Source organism: Drosophila tropicalis, unplaced genomic scaffold (assembly GCF_018151085.1).
Source record: "Drosophila tropicalis isolate 14030-0801.00 unplaced genomic scaffold, ASM1815108v1 contig_1002, whole genome shotgun sequence".
Lineage (NCBI taxonomy): Eukaryota > Metazoa > Arthropoda > Insecta > Diptera > Drosophilidae > Drosophila > Drosophila tropicalis.
Genome location: NW_027172360.1, coordinates 1,510,182 through 1,526,895, shown reverse-complemented (window position 1 = coordinate 1,526,895; position 16,714 = coordinate 1,510,182). Strand labels below are relative to the sequence as shown.

General features: G+C 40.4%; 1 protein-coding gene across 5 annotated transcripts in view; it reads right to left on the bottom strand.

Annotated features, from left to right (window-relative positions):
- The window catches only part of GATAd, a 144,372-nt gene that overhangs the window by 46,143 nt on the left and 81,515 nt on the right, over positions 1-16,714 (bottom strand). For 4 of the 5 annotated variants that reach the window (XR_011032024.1, XR_011032019.1, XM_068286839.1 and 1 more), the window contains one exon: positions 976-1,888. The exons of the other annotated variant lie outside the window; for it this stretch is intronic. Coding sequence is in view for 2 of the 4 variants with exons in the window: in XM_068286839.1 (XP_068142940.1) it covers positions 976-1,888 (913 nt within the window). In the remaining 2 variants the exon portion in view is untranslated. The remainder of the gene's footprint in view (positions 1-975; positions 1,889-16,714) is intronic. 5 annotated transcript variants of the gene reach the window in all.

Genomic DNA, 16,714 nt, shown 5'->3' with positions numbered 1-16,714 from the left:
TTTTCGGCGTATTGCCACTTTTTTTTCTTTTTGAGGGCTTAGCTTCCGCTTAGTTATTTTAATATATCTATCCATTCCAGTTTGGACAGAAGTCGTTGAGTTTACTATTGTGGCTGACTTTGGGCGACTTATCGTTGACGGCTTGAGGCAGGTCAATACTTCGGCAGACGTTGCAGTAGTTGCTGTCAACGAGCTGACGGTGCTGGTCGATGCAATCGGTGACCCAGTTATCGATATTGCTGGAGAAGCACACTGCTATCTCCACGGTAAGTTGCTGTTGATTGCTGAGTGGCTGGCACTTTCGGTGTTATTGCTTATGTTAGCATTCAGTGGGATCGGCGACACCACCGAAAAGTACGCGTTGTTGCGTTGGACCGAGAGTCGACGCTCACGTCGACTTTTTACATGGCATTTGTAAAAATTACGCACTTTGTTGTTGCAACTTAGTATTTATTGCTATTAGAGCAATCTAATTAATCAATCTAATTAAAAATAAACACGTCTGTACACGGCGGCAGTTAAATTACTACTATTGCTTGTTTGAGAATATTTTTTTTTTAATCTTTACTAAGTAAATAAACTTATTTTTAGACGAATACAAACACTTAAGTGTTTCTTTTATATTTACAAGCTGTTCAAATTTACAGGGGTGGTCAAAAGTATTTACACAAAGAATGTATAATGAAAATGTACTCTTATTCTGTGACTTCAGTTTCTAAAAAAAGTTAGTTTTGCTTTCTTTGGTACTAAAAAAAGCTCCAATTAAAATATTAAGATTGATAATTTGAGAACGAACTATTAAAATGGTAAAAACACGAGAGTTGAATATTGAAATACGCTCTGAGAGCAAAGATTAGAATGTTGTCTTGTTGTGATTTACTTACAACAACAACAAAATAACTTTGTGAATAAAAGTTTCAGAATAAAGTTAATTGTGTAAATACTTTTGACCACCCCTGTATAATTTTTAATTACCTGCCGAGCGTGCAAGTGCTTGCCACAGTTGAGTAGTAGCAGCATCGGTCGCATGGTCTGAACTCAAGCTGTCAGGTGATTGCCTATCATTTTTAGTAGGTGCAATATCCATCTCCAATTTGTTTGAATCATAACTATCTCCCGAGTCTGTATGACAAAAAAGAACATTTTCTGATTTGTTCGACATTGATTTTAATTTGCAGTTGGCTGGTAACACGTCGGTTATGGTAATACTGTAATTGTTAACATCGGGGCTCCGATTCAAACTGTTTATCTGATTATCGATTATTGTATTTTGCCCAAGTCTGAGTACTGGAATTGGATTCCGCTGTTTAAAATATTCCTTGTGTTTTTTTATAGAGAGGTCAATTTCGACAAGGCCATGAAGTTCATTATCATTTTTTGGACGTTTCTTTTTTATCACAGAACTCTTAATACTTGAATCTTTAACAGTAGTAAGACATGGGGATTGGGGATTGGAGCATGGAGGTGAAATTACAATTTTTTTGCTTATATCCATAAGTACAGCGGCAGTCTCTAGTTGCTGCTGCAAATTTCTATATTGCTCAACTTCCGATTCGTCTTGTACCTTCGACATTTTTGCTAATTCACAAGGTCTAATAAGTTCACAATGTGATCCAGGTATAATTGCATTTTTTTTAAACTCAGCTTCTTCTGTAACGTTGGAGGTTGAAGTCTCTTTTAAGTTTGAATTAAATAAGTACGGTCGTACTTCGTAAATATTATTAGCCCTTTTGTCCCCAACATTAGAATTTAAAAATCCTTCTATGGGAATTGTGTCTTTATATTTGGATTTGGAGCATTTACTTAACTCAGTTAAAGCCCGAGCTGCTATCGCTTCAGATGAGGATTTCAATATTGCATCAAGTTTATTATCCAGACAATTTGTATCCTGCAAAAAAAAAAAAAAAAATGTATATACAAAATGCTCAATATCAATAATAATCAAGCAACATGCAGTTCTATTGCTTTTGCAGACAGATCTTCTAGCTTTTATAAGAATGGTATTGTCCATTCTTGAATGGTATTTTCATCCGCCTATTGTTCACTCAACCATTAATTATGACCTTTTAAGAGATGTACCAACCATTTTAAAGAAACCCTCCTATAAAGCACAATTTGAATTAGAAGATCAATCAATTAATATTACTGTAATTATCTAAAAAGTCGAATGTTTGCGACCAAACGGCCTACAATCTTAGCATAGCAAATAACCTTCTGAACACTTCTCGCAAGTGTTTTATATGGTTTACAACAGTTTATCTCACTACCACAGTGTCATCTTGGTATGCAAATGCGTTTGGCATCAATTCTCGGCCAAGAACCCGGTACAGTGGACGCAATACCTTCAACTTCTGGTCCATAACTTCCTGCTGCTCGTCTCTCTGGGTCAACATGATGAATATTCTTTCTACTAGCCTGCTTTGTATTCGTTTGACTATTGGAATCTGTCCGTTCAATATTTGGTGTCCATTATCCATTCCGTCCGGCATGACAAGAAATGGTGTATTTTTTCCCTTGTTGCCGAGTCTCACGTATCCTGTCCATTGTCCTGTTATTTCTCGCGCCTTCCGGTCTGTCATGTACACCTGCTTTTGAGTGTCTTTTCATTTTACATTGCCCTTTAAGGTTTCCAACATCTGCCTGCTTATAAAGCTGCTCGAGGTTCCCGAATAAATTGTGGGCTTCAATTGTGTACCTGCTGATTTAATAATTGCTGACTGGTGAGGAGCCTGTTGGATGGTCCTTGCTCGCGCCCCAGATGCTGAAACCGCGCTCGTTTCCCGATATCTAACAACATTCCTTCCGGCATGCCGGCATTTCGTGTTCTACTGCTAACTGCATCAGATCGTCCAGATTTCTTATCCTGTGGGGACGGAAAAATCTTTTAAGATCTGGTGTGCAGTTTTCCATAATAACCTCTAACTGCTCAAACACTGGAATCTTGAGAGGACTTATCATTGTCTGCATGTTTACTATACAGTCCATTAAGTACACAGAGCAGCTCAGTTTGCGTACTCTAAATTGATTGGCACGTTGTCTGGACGTTAAAGCGTACAATTCGAAGTACGTCCAAGTGGCCCATACGACACCAGGACAGCCTTTTTCGCGCGAGCCCAAGCAGAGTGAACAGGGATTCCAGAGAGAAGGAAAATAACCTAATATTTATTCGTTGAATTCAAAACTGATTTTATTTACAAAAGTGTTGTGTAAGTTAATATTTTTATACCCTTGCAAAAAGGGTATATTAATTTTGGTCAGAAGTGTGCAACGAATAGAACGAAGCATCTCCGACCATACAAAGTATATATTCTTGATCAGCACGACGAGACGAGTTCAAATAGCCATGTCCGTCCGTCCATCCGTCCGTCTGGGTCAACGCAAACTCCTCCTAGACCGTAAGAGCTACAAAGCTGAAATTTTGCACCTAGGCTTGTATATACTGCAGGCGTTGTATATCTCGGATTCAGCCGGATCGGACCACTATATCATATAGCTCCCATACAAACCCCAAAGTCACGAACAGTGACTTTTCTCAATAACTTCGTTATTTTCTATGTTATTATCGTGAAACTTAATATTAGAGAGTTTATTACGCCTATAAACTACTGTGCCAAATTTGATCAAGATCGGATGACTATATCATATAGCTCCCATAGGAACGATCGGTCGAAAACAGTGACTTTTGTAAATAACTTCGTTACTTTTACCGCGATTGCTTTCAAATTAAACATTTGTTAGTTTAGTATATCTGTTAATGACTGTGCCGAATTTGATAAAGATCGGGTGACTATATCATATAGCTCCCATAGGAACGATCGGTCGAAAACAGTGACTTTTGTAAATAACTTCGTTTCTTTTAACGCGATTGCTTTCAAGTTAAACATTTCTTAATTAAATATATCTGTTAATGACTGTGCCGAATTTGATAAAGATCGGGTGACTATATCATATAGCTCCCATAGGAACGATCGGTGGAAAACTGTGACTTTGGTCAATGTCTTCGTTATTTCCTATGATTGTAGGCCATTCTTTCGCAAACATAAGCCTTTTTAGATAAAACGTATTTGTATTTTTATTTTTAAACAAGCACTCTACTTATGTACATGTCTTCTTTTAAATATGTGTAAAAATATTTTAAATAGAATAATTCGCTGCTGTGTGTTGTCTTCTCTTCGTCTCGCCCTTCTGCTAGTCTCTTCTAGCTTAGTTGTTCTTTATAACTTCTTGATTTTTTTGCTGATGATTTTTCTGTATTTTTGTTTTAGTTATTTTATATAACTTGTTGATTTTGTGTTGCAGATTTTTGTTGCTGCTTTCGTTTTACATAGGTATTTTTTATAACTCGTTGGTTTTTTGTTGTAGATTTTTTAAAATTTATTTTTATTATATATATTTATTTTTATTTTTATAACTTGTTGATTTTTTGTTTCTGATTTTTTTGTAATAGTTATTTTTTATAACTTGTTGATTTTTTTTATACCCTTGCAGAGGGTATTATAAAATTGATCAGATGTTTGTAACGCACAGAAGCTGAGTCGATATAGCCATGTCCGTCTGTGCGTCCGTGTGTATGCGTTTTATCGGGCTGAAATTTTTTTTTTTTTTTTTCCTTGCAAACTCAAAAGCCGTAATGACGATGTTGATTTCTTCCTCAGGGTGTTTGAGTATTTTTTTTTAGAACAAGTTGGGCGAAAGTTAATAATGTTCTTTACTTGTGCGATGTCACTAAGTATATGATAATTATTTTGGATCGACCGATTCTGTTTATTGTTCGTAAAAGACTGGAAGACCAAAAGTACAAAATGTTCTTACGCTAAGCTAGCCCTGACCTATAATCGCTGTGTCAGCAATTATGTTGCATGGATCAAGTTCAAACGTCACGACGTCCGCGCGTGGAGCATTGTCAGCGGTGAAGCGATTGCATGGCAAGCAGAAATATAGTTGCAGGTTTGCTGCCCATGCAGAATTTAGGCCGATGACTTATGTCAGGCCGGATGTGTTAGCTTGTATATAAATGAACTCTTAGACTCTAGGAGGCGACAATTGTTCTTAAAAATACTTATTCTAATGACGTCGGTTACTTGATACCGCGCCGTTGTTATAATCTTAAGTGTTTTCCACAGAGTGCATGTTTTGTTTGGTTTTAAGCAATAATTGTCATATGAATCTTTATGACTTTTATTTGTTGTACTTTTTTTTCCATTTCAGATGAACACGATGTTTAGTCTAAATAAGTTATTTAACCTATTATAAGTTTGTGTATGATGATAGCACCAAGCATTACTCTACGATTAATTGGTGCAAGAAGATTGATTAAAAGAAGCCTACTGGAGTACGATGGCAAATTGGCATTCCGATTCCAATTTAAGCTGACGCACGGAAGTAAAATTGAATCAGTTTTAAATCCATTTCTCTTCTAAAGCTGTGTATCCACACTCAAATTTGTATGACAAACAAATCAGTTACGTCAAACACGTCGAAGATAAAACCAGTTCTATTTTCGTTAAACACGCACTTCAAACACGAAAATTACTGGAAACAACACTATCCACGTTCAAAATTTGATTCAAACACAACACGTTTGTCATACAAATTTGAGTGTGGATACACAGCTTTAGAAGAGAAATGGATTTGAAACTGATTCAATTTTACTTCCGTGCGTCTCATATTGGGGTGACCATATGCATGATCCGCCCTCTATGATAGGACGGATTAATGAAGTATACAGGCTTTCGATTGTGTACGGATCGTCAAACTCTTTTCACCATCGTTTTATAAAGCTAAGAACATTCATAGTTTTACAGTAGTGGAAATATGAGGATTAAAAGTTAATTTATGGTATAATAATATAAAAGATTAATTGGTCTGCCGAATTTGGTTGTGATAGTCAAAAAATTGCAGCAGGCAATCGATTTTTTCTAAATTAAGGAGACGGAAATGGGCGTGGCAAAATATTTAAGTGTACAAATCCTGCGCGCTTACTAAAAAAATCTACATTTTAAATTTGGTGACTTTAGCTTTGTTAGTTTTCGAGAAAACTACAGTTTTCACAGTTTTATTTCATTTTCGGGGGCGGAAGTGGGCGTGTCAAAATTTTTAAAAGGTTAATATCTGCGCGTCTATTAAGCTAGTTTACATACCAAATTTAACGTCGGTAGCTGTCATTAAGAAGCATTTAAAAAAAAATAAGTTTTGTGTAAATTCCGGGAACGTGGCAAAAAGTTTTAACAATTTGTTTCTGCGTGCTAACTATACGAGTATATAAACCAAATTTAATATCTCTAGCTGTTATACTTTTTAAGGAAAACAGCTTTATCTAAATTCTGGAGTCGTAAGAGGGCGTGGCAAATTTCCAATTAACTCTATACAATTAACGAGTATACATATCAAATTTTGTGGCTCTAGCTCTTATAGATCTAGGTGTTCATACGGACAGACGGACAAAGCTAGATCGACTCGGCTGTTGATCCTGATCAAGAAGATCGGATTGAATCAGGGAAGAAGAAGATATAATTTTAATACAGAGGTAAAGCATAAAGCATCCACGCACATAAGCACACGAGAACTCTGTCCGAACAAACAGAATGACGCTCTTTAAAAACTTTAAAACTCTCTCTCTCTCATTCTACTCTTGCGGTACTTTATTATACATAAGTAGACACATAAGCGCGAAAATACGCAGCTGCATTGATCTAAGTACATACATAAGAAGCGCGTGTTCAGTTGTTTTTTCGTAGCCAAGAGGCCAAGACTAGAGTAAGTGGAATGAGATTGTATAATTATTAGTTATAAGAAATTTGTAAAATAACCTGAAATTACTTGCAGAATTAAAAAGCTTACGCTGACCTAACTTGAGGATTAAATGGATTAAATTTATTTCAAAGGCACTGGCGGAGCTAGATTAACTAGTCTAACGAGCAACAATTCTTTTTAATTTTTAGTGGTGAAATTCTTTTAATTTCTACGTGAAATTAAATTCACTCTTTCGTAAAGAATTCTGAGCAAATTCTTTAATTCCTAAGGTGTAGTAGAGCTACGGAGACCTAAAGAGGAGGGACTAATACAAATCCCAAGGAAAGAACAAATTTTAATTTTACCACGCGTAAAATTAGGTACATATAGACATGGCAACGACTGGAAACTGTGGTCTGTGCCAGGAGCCGGCCAACCAGGAAATGCTCACATGCTCCAGGTGTGCATCTCAATTCCACTGCACCTGCTGCGGATCGAAGAGCAGTGCCACCTCGAGTTCCTGGATGTGCGAGACATGTCGCCACGTGTGTGATGAAGGTGAACATAACCTCGAAACTGAATCCCATTTCAAGGTTAACCACCCAGGCAACAAAGATCAACACGTGGAAGATGAAGCAATGCCGGAAGATCAGCAAATACTTTTGCAACAATTAGAGGACGAAATGTGCCTCGAAAGGGAATATCTGCGCCGTAAGTACGACCTACTCAACCCGAGAGTACAGTCAAACGGAGAAGCGAAGGATCATCCACAACATGCTGCTGGAATACATCGATACATAATGATGACGAATGATAGTGCAACCAATACTCCACAGGCGACGAGTACCAGAGCGCAGAGCATGCCGTGCAAAACCAACGGCATAACACCACAACAAGTAGCTGCTCGACAATCAATGCCGAGTGAATTACCAGTTTTCAAAGGAGATCCAAGAGAATGGCCACTTTTCATAAGCACCTATGAAACTAGCACCCGGATCGGTGGATACAGCAACGAGGAAAACGCTATGCGTCTGCAGAGATGTCTGAAAGGTAGGGCCCTTGAAGCCGTGCGAGACAGCCTACTGTTCCCAGAAATGCTGCCGAGCGTTATAAGTACTTTGAGAATGTACTTTGGACGCCCGGAACACATAATAAAACTGTTGATGGAGAATGTGCGAAATTTGCCTCCTCCAAAGGGCAAGCTAGAACCGCTGATCGAGTTTGCATTTGCGGTGAAAAATATGTGCGCTACCATTAGGGCAAGCAAGCTAGATGCGCACCTGAACAACCCTACGTTATTACAAGAGCTTATCGAGAAGACGGGACCTGATATGATGCTTAACTGGGCTCTACATTCAAAATCCATACCCTACCCGAACATACAGCACCTAGCGGATTGGTTGTTTGAATTGGCGGAAGCGGCGAGTCGCGTATCTACGCCCAACATATTACTAGAAAGCGACAAGAAGAGAATCAACAGAGGAGTGATGCATACACATACCGCAGCGCCTACAGATAGCCCTAAAAACACAGTCTGTGCGATATGCAAAGGACACCACAAACCAGTGTCTTGCGAAAAGTTGTTGCGGATGTCAGTCGAAGCCAGATGGAACGCGATAAATAACCATCACCTATGTGCTCAGTGTCTCAAAAACCACAAGGGACCCTGCTGGAGTCGCGTAGCTTGCGACATAAATGGCTGCAAAGCAAAACATCACCGTCTCCTTCACAAGGATGTTACGGAAAGCGTGCTGCACAATCATCGTGGGTCACTAACCGACCAGCCAGAATGTTATGTTCGAATCGTTCCAGTCACTTTGCACTCCAATTCGAAATCCGTCGATATCTACGCATTTGTGGATGACGGATCGACTCTAACACTTGTAGAAGAAAAATTGGCTGATGCGCTCGAAGTGAAAGGTTTCGCCAATCCACTATGCATTAGATGGACCGGCGATGTTAGTCGGCAGGAGCCGGAATCCAAGCAGCTGAACTTGAAAATCTCAAAACAAGGACTGGGCAATAAATTGTTTAAAGTAAATGAAGTCTGTACGGTTAATTCCATTGGTCTTTCAGCCGAGACGATGATAGCAGATAGGATAAAACAGAGATATCCGCATTTAAAAAACCTGCCTATCCCGAGCTTCATTAACGCAATGCCTCAAATGATAATCGGCAGTAATAATCCGAATCTCATAGCTTCGCTAAAGGTGCGCGAAGGAAAATGGCAGCAACCAATAGCTGCAAAAACGAGACTAGGATGGACTATATATGGCGGATCGGGACGATCTGGGGGAGGACTCAACCTGCATCGCTGTCAATGCGATCTGGATTTGCATGAGATGGTTAAAAAACATTTGCTAACGGAGGAAAAATCACCGCCGATATTTACCAAGTCCCCTGATGAAGAGCGATCTCTACAGATTCTGGAGGACACTGTTAGTTACAGCTCGCGGACGTACACCACGGGATTGCATTGGAAAGATGGCCCCCGTGTATTTCCAAATAGCCTGCCGGTAGCAAAACGACGACTCTTATGCATGCAAGAGAAAATGGCAGCACCCTCCTTTTGCGAATGAGCTACATAATCAAATACAAAACTTGATAGCCAAAGGCTATGCCAGAAAGTTGCCAGAGGAAGAAATCAGGGAGAAACCCGAAAACGCATGGTACTTACCCATTTTTACTGTACGAAATCCACATAAACCTGACAGGGTCAGATTGGTGTGGGACGCGGCAGCTCAATCATCAGGAGTAGCCCTAAATGACTTTCTTCTAAAGGGGCCCGATTTGCTCGTGCCCTTGCTGCAGATTATGTACAACTTTAGGATGAGAGCAATCGGCGTGAGCGGTGACATCGCCGAAATGTTCCATCGAATAGCAGTACGAGAAGAAGACGCTAAAGCACAACGATTCCTATGGCAAAATCAGACAACCGGAGTCGTAGAAACTTTCCAATTAAATGTGTTGACATTTGGAGCCACGTGCTCACCCTGTATAGCGCACTATGTGCGCGACTTGAACGCTAAGAAACACGCGGACGAGTTTCCTGCGGCAGCTAAAGCTATTCAGTCAAGTCACTATGTAGACGACTACATCGATTCATGCCATTCAGAAGAAGAAGCCATTACATTAGCGAAGGAAGTTAGAGAAGTCCACGCAAGCGGGGGCTTCCATATGCGCAAGTGGTGTTCGAACTCCAAACGGGTACTCGCTGCACTTTGCGACACAACAACCTACGACGGAAACTACCAATGAAAGGACAGCCACTGAGGAACTGCGTCCTCGTTTCCTTCACATGCGAAGGGAATCAGTAAGAATCAATTACGAGTACTTTTCAAAATGGAATCGATTGACAAGGGCAATTGCATGTTGGCTTGCCTATAAGAGGAAATTGATCAAGAAAATACGTATATCAAATGAGAATACAAACCGACCGGCATCCCAAATTAATGAAGCCAGAATGTTTCTTTACCGGAACATACAACAAGAATGTTACAACGAAGAGTACACAGCCATCGAAAACGGCCTCCACGTTTGCCGGAGCAGTCCACTATGGAGGTTACAACTATTTCTAAATGACCATGGGGTATTGTGTGTACGCGATAGAGCCAGTCGCTTCGCTGGCATCCCTGAAGGACGAATCGCTCTACCCACCCAACACTGGGTTACAAAGCTGATAGTCCGGCACTACCATGAAAAATATTATCACATGAATCATGAGACAACAGTAAATGAGGTGAGGCAAAAATATTTTATTCCAAAACTAAGACCTCTCCTTAAAGGGATTCGTCGAAATTGCCAACAATGTAAGCTGAGTAGTGCTCGACCCATGGCACCCTTAATGGCGCCCCTACCGAGGGCTAGACTGGGTGCATTCAAGCCAACTTTTACGTATGTAGGAGTTGATTATTTTGGGCCACTAACAGTTATCGATGGAAGAAAGTCATTGAAAAGGTGGGGCATGCTGATAACCTGCCTCACAATGCGAGCAATAAGCATTGAGATCGTGCATAGTCTAACCACAAACTCATGCCTAGTGGGCTTAAGACGCCATATATCGCGCCGAGGCATACCAAAGGAAATATATAGCGATAACGGGACTAATTTTCGAGGGACCGATGCCTTTCTTAGAGACAAACTTCAACTGGAAGATGCAAAAATGCACCGAGAATTGTCGCAGCAGGAAATATCGTGGTACTTCAACCCACCGTCAGCTCCTCACATGGGAGGAGCCTGGGAGCGCTTAGTGCGTTCCGTTAAAACCGTGTTATACCGTATAACACCAAATCAAAAATTCTCAGATGAAGGTCTTCTTACCGCAATGGCAGAGGTGGAAATGACGGTCAACTCCAGGCCCCTGACATACGTGTCCCTGGACGACGAAGACCAAGAAGCTCTAACGCCAAATCATCTGTTGCTTGGCTCATCAAATGGAGAAAAACCGATTTGCGATCCGGAACAAATCGACTATAAATGGTCGCTCCGCCAGAGTGAGATGTTCGCCAACCTATTTTGAAAACGCTGGGTCAAAGAGATGCTACCAAACATAACACGAAGGTCCAAGTGGCATAAAAAAGTAAAGCGAATTGGTGTAGGCGATATTGTACTTATAGTGGACGAAAATCAGCGTCGTAATACCTGGACAAAATGTCGAGTGGTCGAAGTGAACACCGCAGAAGATGGTCAAGTCCGGCAGGCGAAGGTACAGACACAACTAGGTGTCCTCTCCAGACCAGCAGTAAAGTTAGCAGTCCTCGATGTCGGGAAAAATGAAGCAAGCTCCAGTGGCTCGCTTGCTCGGAGGGGAATGTTGCCGAAATTCGGGCCTGCGAATAAACTTCGTACCACTGTAACACAAAACGGAACTCTGTCCGAACAAACAGAATGACGCTCTTTAAAAACTTTAAAACTCTCTCTCTCTCATTCTACTCTTGCGGTACTTTATTATACATAAGTAGACACATAAGCGCGAAAATACGCAGCTGCATTGATCTAAGTACATACATAAGAACCGCGTGTTCAGTTGTTTTTTCGTAGCCAAGAGGCCAAGACTAGAGTAAGTGGAATGAGATTGTATAATTATTAGTTATAAGAAATTTGTAAAATAACCTGAAATTACTTGCAGAATTAAAAAGCTTACGCTGACCTAACTTGAGGATTAAATGGATTAAATTTATTTCAAAGGCACTGGCGGAGCTAGATTAACTAGTCGAACGAGCAACAATAATATTAATGTTTTTAATACAGAGGTAAAGCATAAAGCATCCACGCACATAAGCACACGAGAATGTGACACTACCAATGAAAGATCATTTATTAATAACAAAGAAGCTAAATTCGGCTATGCCGAAGTATGGATATCCTTGCAGTCCTTGGCAACTCAATTCAACAAAACACAAACAAAACATTACAATTTTTCTTCCTCTTCCCTCAGTCTCTAAGCAAAGCACGTCACGCATACACATACAGTTTATGTAGCGTTGCGTCTGTGTGTGTATGCATGCGCACTGTTGATGACGAATGACTTTGTAGGCAGCAGAACTGGGAGCAGAGCCGATTCATATTGACTGTAACTTGTGTTCTGTTTATGCGATCAGATTAAAATTTTGGGATCTGATGTTTTATATTCAATACTATCACATTTGTAAATTTCATAATCCAACTGCTTCACCTCCTTTTCGTATAGAACTATATGATATAGTGGTCCAATCCTAGATTTTCATACTTGATCTGCTCCAGGGAATATAAAGCACAGAAAACCAGAGGGCCGGGGCTAACTTCGACCGCGTCAAAGTTTGTATACCCTTGCAACCATCAATGTGGAAGAACGTTTTATCTAAAAAGGCTTATGTTTGCGAAATAATGGCCTACAATCATAGGAAATAACGAAGATATTGATAATAGTCACTGTTTTCCACCGATCGTTTCTATGGGAGCTATATGATATAGTCACCCGATCTTTATCAAATTCGGCACAGTCATTAACAGATATATTAAATTAAGAAATGTTTAATTTGAAAGCAATCGCGTTAAAAGTAACGCAGGTATTTACAAAAGTCACTGTTTTCGACCGAGCGTTCCTATGGGAGCTATATGATATAGTCATCCGATCTTGATCAAATTTGGCACAGTAGTTTATAGGCGTAATAAACTCTCTAATATTAAGTTTCACTATAATAGCACAGAAAATAACGAAGTTATTGAGAAAAGTCCGATCCGGCTGAATGCAGTATATACAAGCCTACGTGCAAAATTTCAGCTCTGTAGCTGTTACGGTCTAGGAGGAGTTTGCGTTGATCCAGACGAACGGACGGACGGACGGACATGACTTTTGAACTCGTCTCGTCGTGCTGATCAAGAATATATAAGTTAACACACGACCAAGCATATCCCCAAGACAATGTCCAAAAGTAGAGGGTATCGACAAGTGCACCCTTTCTCATTGCACTAGTTGCAAGGTCAGCGTTGTTGCACCAGCAAAATATCAGAATAGTGAGAGCCCCTGCTAACAAAACGTTCATCATGAGGGTCCCCAATGTAACGCGATACCAAGCGGATGCGTAATGTGCTGAGCCAGCACCAACGTCGCGAGAGGTGGAGCCAACGGCTAAGGCCTGCTATGCAGAACTTGGGGAATGGTTAAGTTAGTTTAGAAACTCACGTTAAGGAGGGAAAACATAATTGTAAACCTCAAAAGATAATTCAATAAAGTAAAACTGAATTTACATATTGAGTAACTTACAGAATACTTATTTTATATACTTTGTATGGTCGGAGATGGTTCGTTCTATGCGTTGCACACTTCTGACCAAAATTAATATACCCTTTTTGCAAGGGTATAAAAATTCAACCCGATAGCTTTTAAGACGGCTGAGTAAAACGCATACGCACCGACGAACGGACAGACGGATATGGGTATATCGACTCAGCTTCTCATGCTGATCAAGAACTTTTTTGCGTTACAAACATCTGACCAATTTTATAACACCCTCTGCAAGGGTTCAAAAAATAGACAAACAGATTGTAATATTATAGCTATCTATGAACTGCGATTTAAAAAAATTTTTTTTTAATATTGAGTCTTTACATTTTTTAAATAATATAACTCTTTAAAAAACCAGAGAGGGTTGTTAAGCCGTTCCTGTCTACCATGGTAGGAAAACAAATATCAATGAGTGAATTAAGAGTATCATAAACGAAGTGAATATCTGAGTTCATATCTCAGTGTAACAATGTTTTCATTAAGGCTGGCAAAGTCAGTCTCACAAAAGCACAAATTTAGAGGTATCTCATTAATACTCATTAATTGTCAAAGGGTTGGCATCTTAGCAAAATCAAATTTTGATAAATTCGAACATGTCTGAATACAGAAAATTTTGTAATAAAAAAAGATGCATCAGCAATGCCAGATTTTATCCATTCTCTCTAAAAGTTAATATGTTATGATCAAAAGAAAGACTATCTACATAGAGTTTTAACGAAATACGGAAAATTTAATTATCGCTTCTTAACTTGATCATTGGGCTCTCGATACTATTGGAATTTTCGTCATTTTCCATTGGAATGGGTAATTGCCTAGACAATTCACTACACTTCGATTGGTACCGTTTTTGAGAGATTATTACTATTGATACCGGTAATCAACACAAGGAAAATTTACATAATTAGCAAAATGTACTGGTGAGTCGACTGTTCAATCAAAATTTTTTATATGTTTTTACAATCCAAAGAACCAACACGGGTCAATCACAGTACCGCCCTTGCCCAATTCACAAAATAAATCGGCCCATTTACTCCTTAAGAACATTCAAACCCAACTCTCGTATTGTCTTCTTTCTTGCCAAGTGAGCTAATTTCAGCTGCCCCTATATCATAAGTTCGGCACGCCGAATGAGCTGGACAAAATATAGACAGGAGAAGGAAAGTGACTCGGACGCAGAAATCCGCGAGGTAGTAGAAGGTGCGGAAAAGAGGGTAGAAATAGAAGCGCCCACGATGGACGAAGGCCAGGTACATGCGTTGATGAACGCGTTAGCGGGTAAATTTGAAGAACAGATCTCCGTACTTATGGGGGGAAATAAACAGTCTCAAAGCGGTGGCTCCCGAAATTAAAACCTTTGAAAGAATCAAAATTATGCCAGACGTCACCTGCGACGAGCCCTTAGATATAGTAAAATCCCTCCCGGATTTCACAGGTGCCCAAGGGGAATATGTAGCATGGCGACAAGCCGCTACGGATGCCTATGAGCTATTCGCACCATACGACGGTAGCTCGCGACATTTTCAAGCCGTGTCAATTATAAAAAATAAAATTAAGGGCACCGCCAAAAGCCATTTGTTCTCATACAACACAGTATTAAATTTTCACGCTATTATAGCTCGCCTAGATTTCACGTACGCTGACAAAACTCCGGTCCGTGTGTTGCAGCAAGAGCTAAGCATCTGTAGGCAGGGCGAAATGTCCTTGATGCAGTTTTACGACGAAGTCGAAAAGCGTTTAACTCTTATAACAAACAAAACCATCATGACGCACGACGCGGCAGCAGCCGCGGTACTTAATGAACAATTTAGAGACGATGCTCTCCACACGTTCATAAATGGGCTAAGAAGGCCTTTGAAAGCGGTTGTCTTTCCAGCCAGGCCCAAAGACTTGCCCTCAGCCTTGGCGTTGGCCAGAGAGGCGGAGTCAAGCATAGAAAGAAGCATTTTCGCCGCAAATTATGCTCGATCAGTTGAAGAGAAGGCACTAAGGGCTGATGGCCCAAAGCTTTCACAAAACAAACAGTATGACAGGCCACGAAATAAAGACGGCCACGATGCGAGTGTGGCCAACCCACACTATACCAAAAGTCAGGGCTCAGCCAAACACAACAAAAATTGGCAGGGGCAACCCAGGAATCATAACGGGTCACAGTCTCAGCAACCGGAGCCTATGGATGTCGACCCTTCGTTGTCCAGATACAAACAGCCCACTTATCATAACAATTCGGGCGGCGTGCGGGCGGGAACGTCAGCAGCAAATCAGAAAAACCGGTACGCCTCTGACAGAGTCTCTGGACAAAAGCGGCAAAGAATCAATAACCTAGTGCAGGAATTGCCGTCAGCAGAGCAGTATGAGAACAAGGCAGGCCCAGAGGTTAAAGAATTAGAAGATGAGTACGAAAATGAAAGTGAGGCAGACTCAGTCAATTTTTTAGGGAACGGTCCCACCTGCTGTTCATCGAGAGACAGCTGGCGGGGAAAACAATAAGAATCTTGATAGATTGTGGAGCAGCCAAAAACTATGTTAAGCCCCTAAAGGAGCTAGTTGGAATAGTGGCGGCTGACTCCCCCTTTCAAGTTAGCTCCGTGCACGGAGTTAGCACAGTAGATCGGAAATGTCAGTTGCAAATTTTCGGTAAACCAGGGACCTTTTTCTTATTCCCTATATTAGAAAGCTTTGATGCCATCATGGGCCATGACTTCCTAAAGGAAGTCAAAGCGAAAATCGATTTCTCAGCAGGAACGATAAAAGTTGGTCCACACGTGGAACAACTCAAAAGACATGTGTGCCGCGACGTCAACTTCACTAACGTGAGTGAAATAGTGGTGCCCGAAGCAGTGAAGGAGAATTTTAGGAAAATAATGCTCAAAAACTCGAAAGCGTTCTCCACGAACGGCGAAACTTTGCCTTTTAATACTTCAGTGGTTGCCACCATACGCACCTCTGACGAAACACCCATTTTCACAAGATTGTATAATCACCCGATGGGGGTGACTGATTTTGTAAACAACGAAATAAAAGAGTTGTTAAGAGATGGGATAATAAGACCCTCGAAATCACCGTATAACAGCCCCACGTGGATAGTGGACAAAAAAGGTTACGACGAGGGGGGGAACAAGAAAAAACGAATGGTCATTGATTTCAGGAAACTGAATGAAAAGACCATTGATGATAAATACCCAATGCCCAGCATCCCCATGATCCTGGCTAATTTGG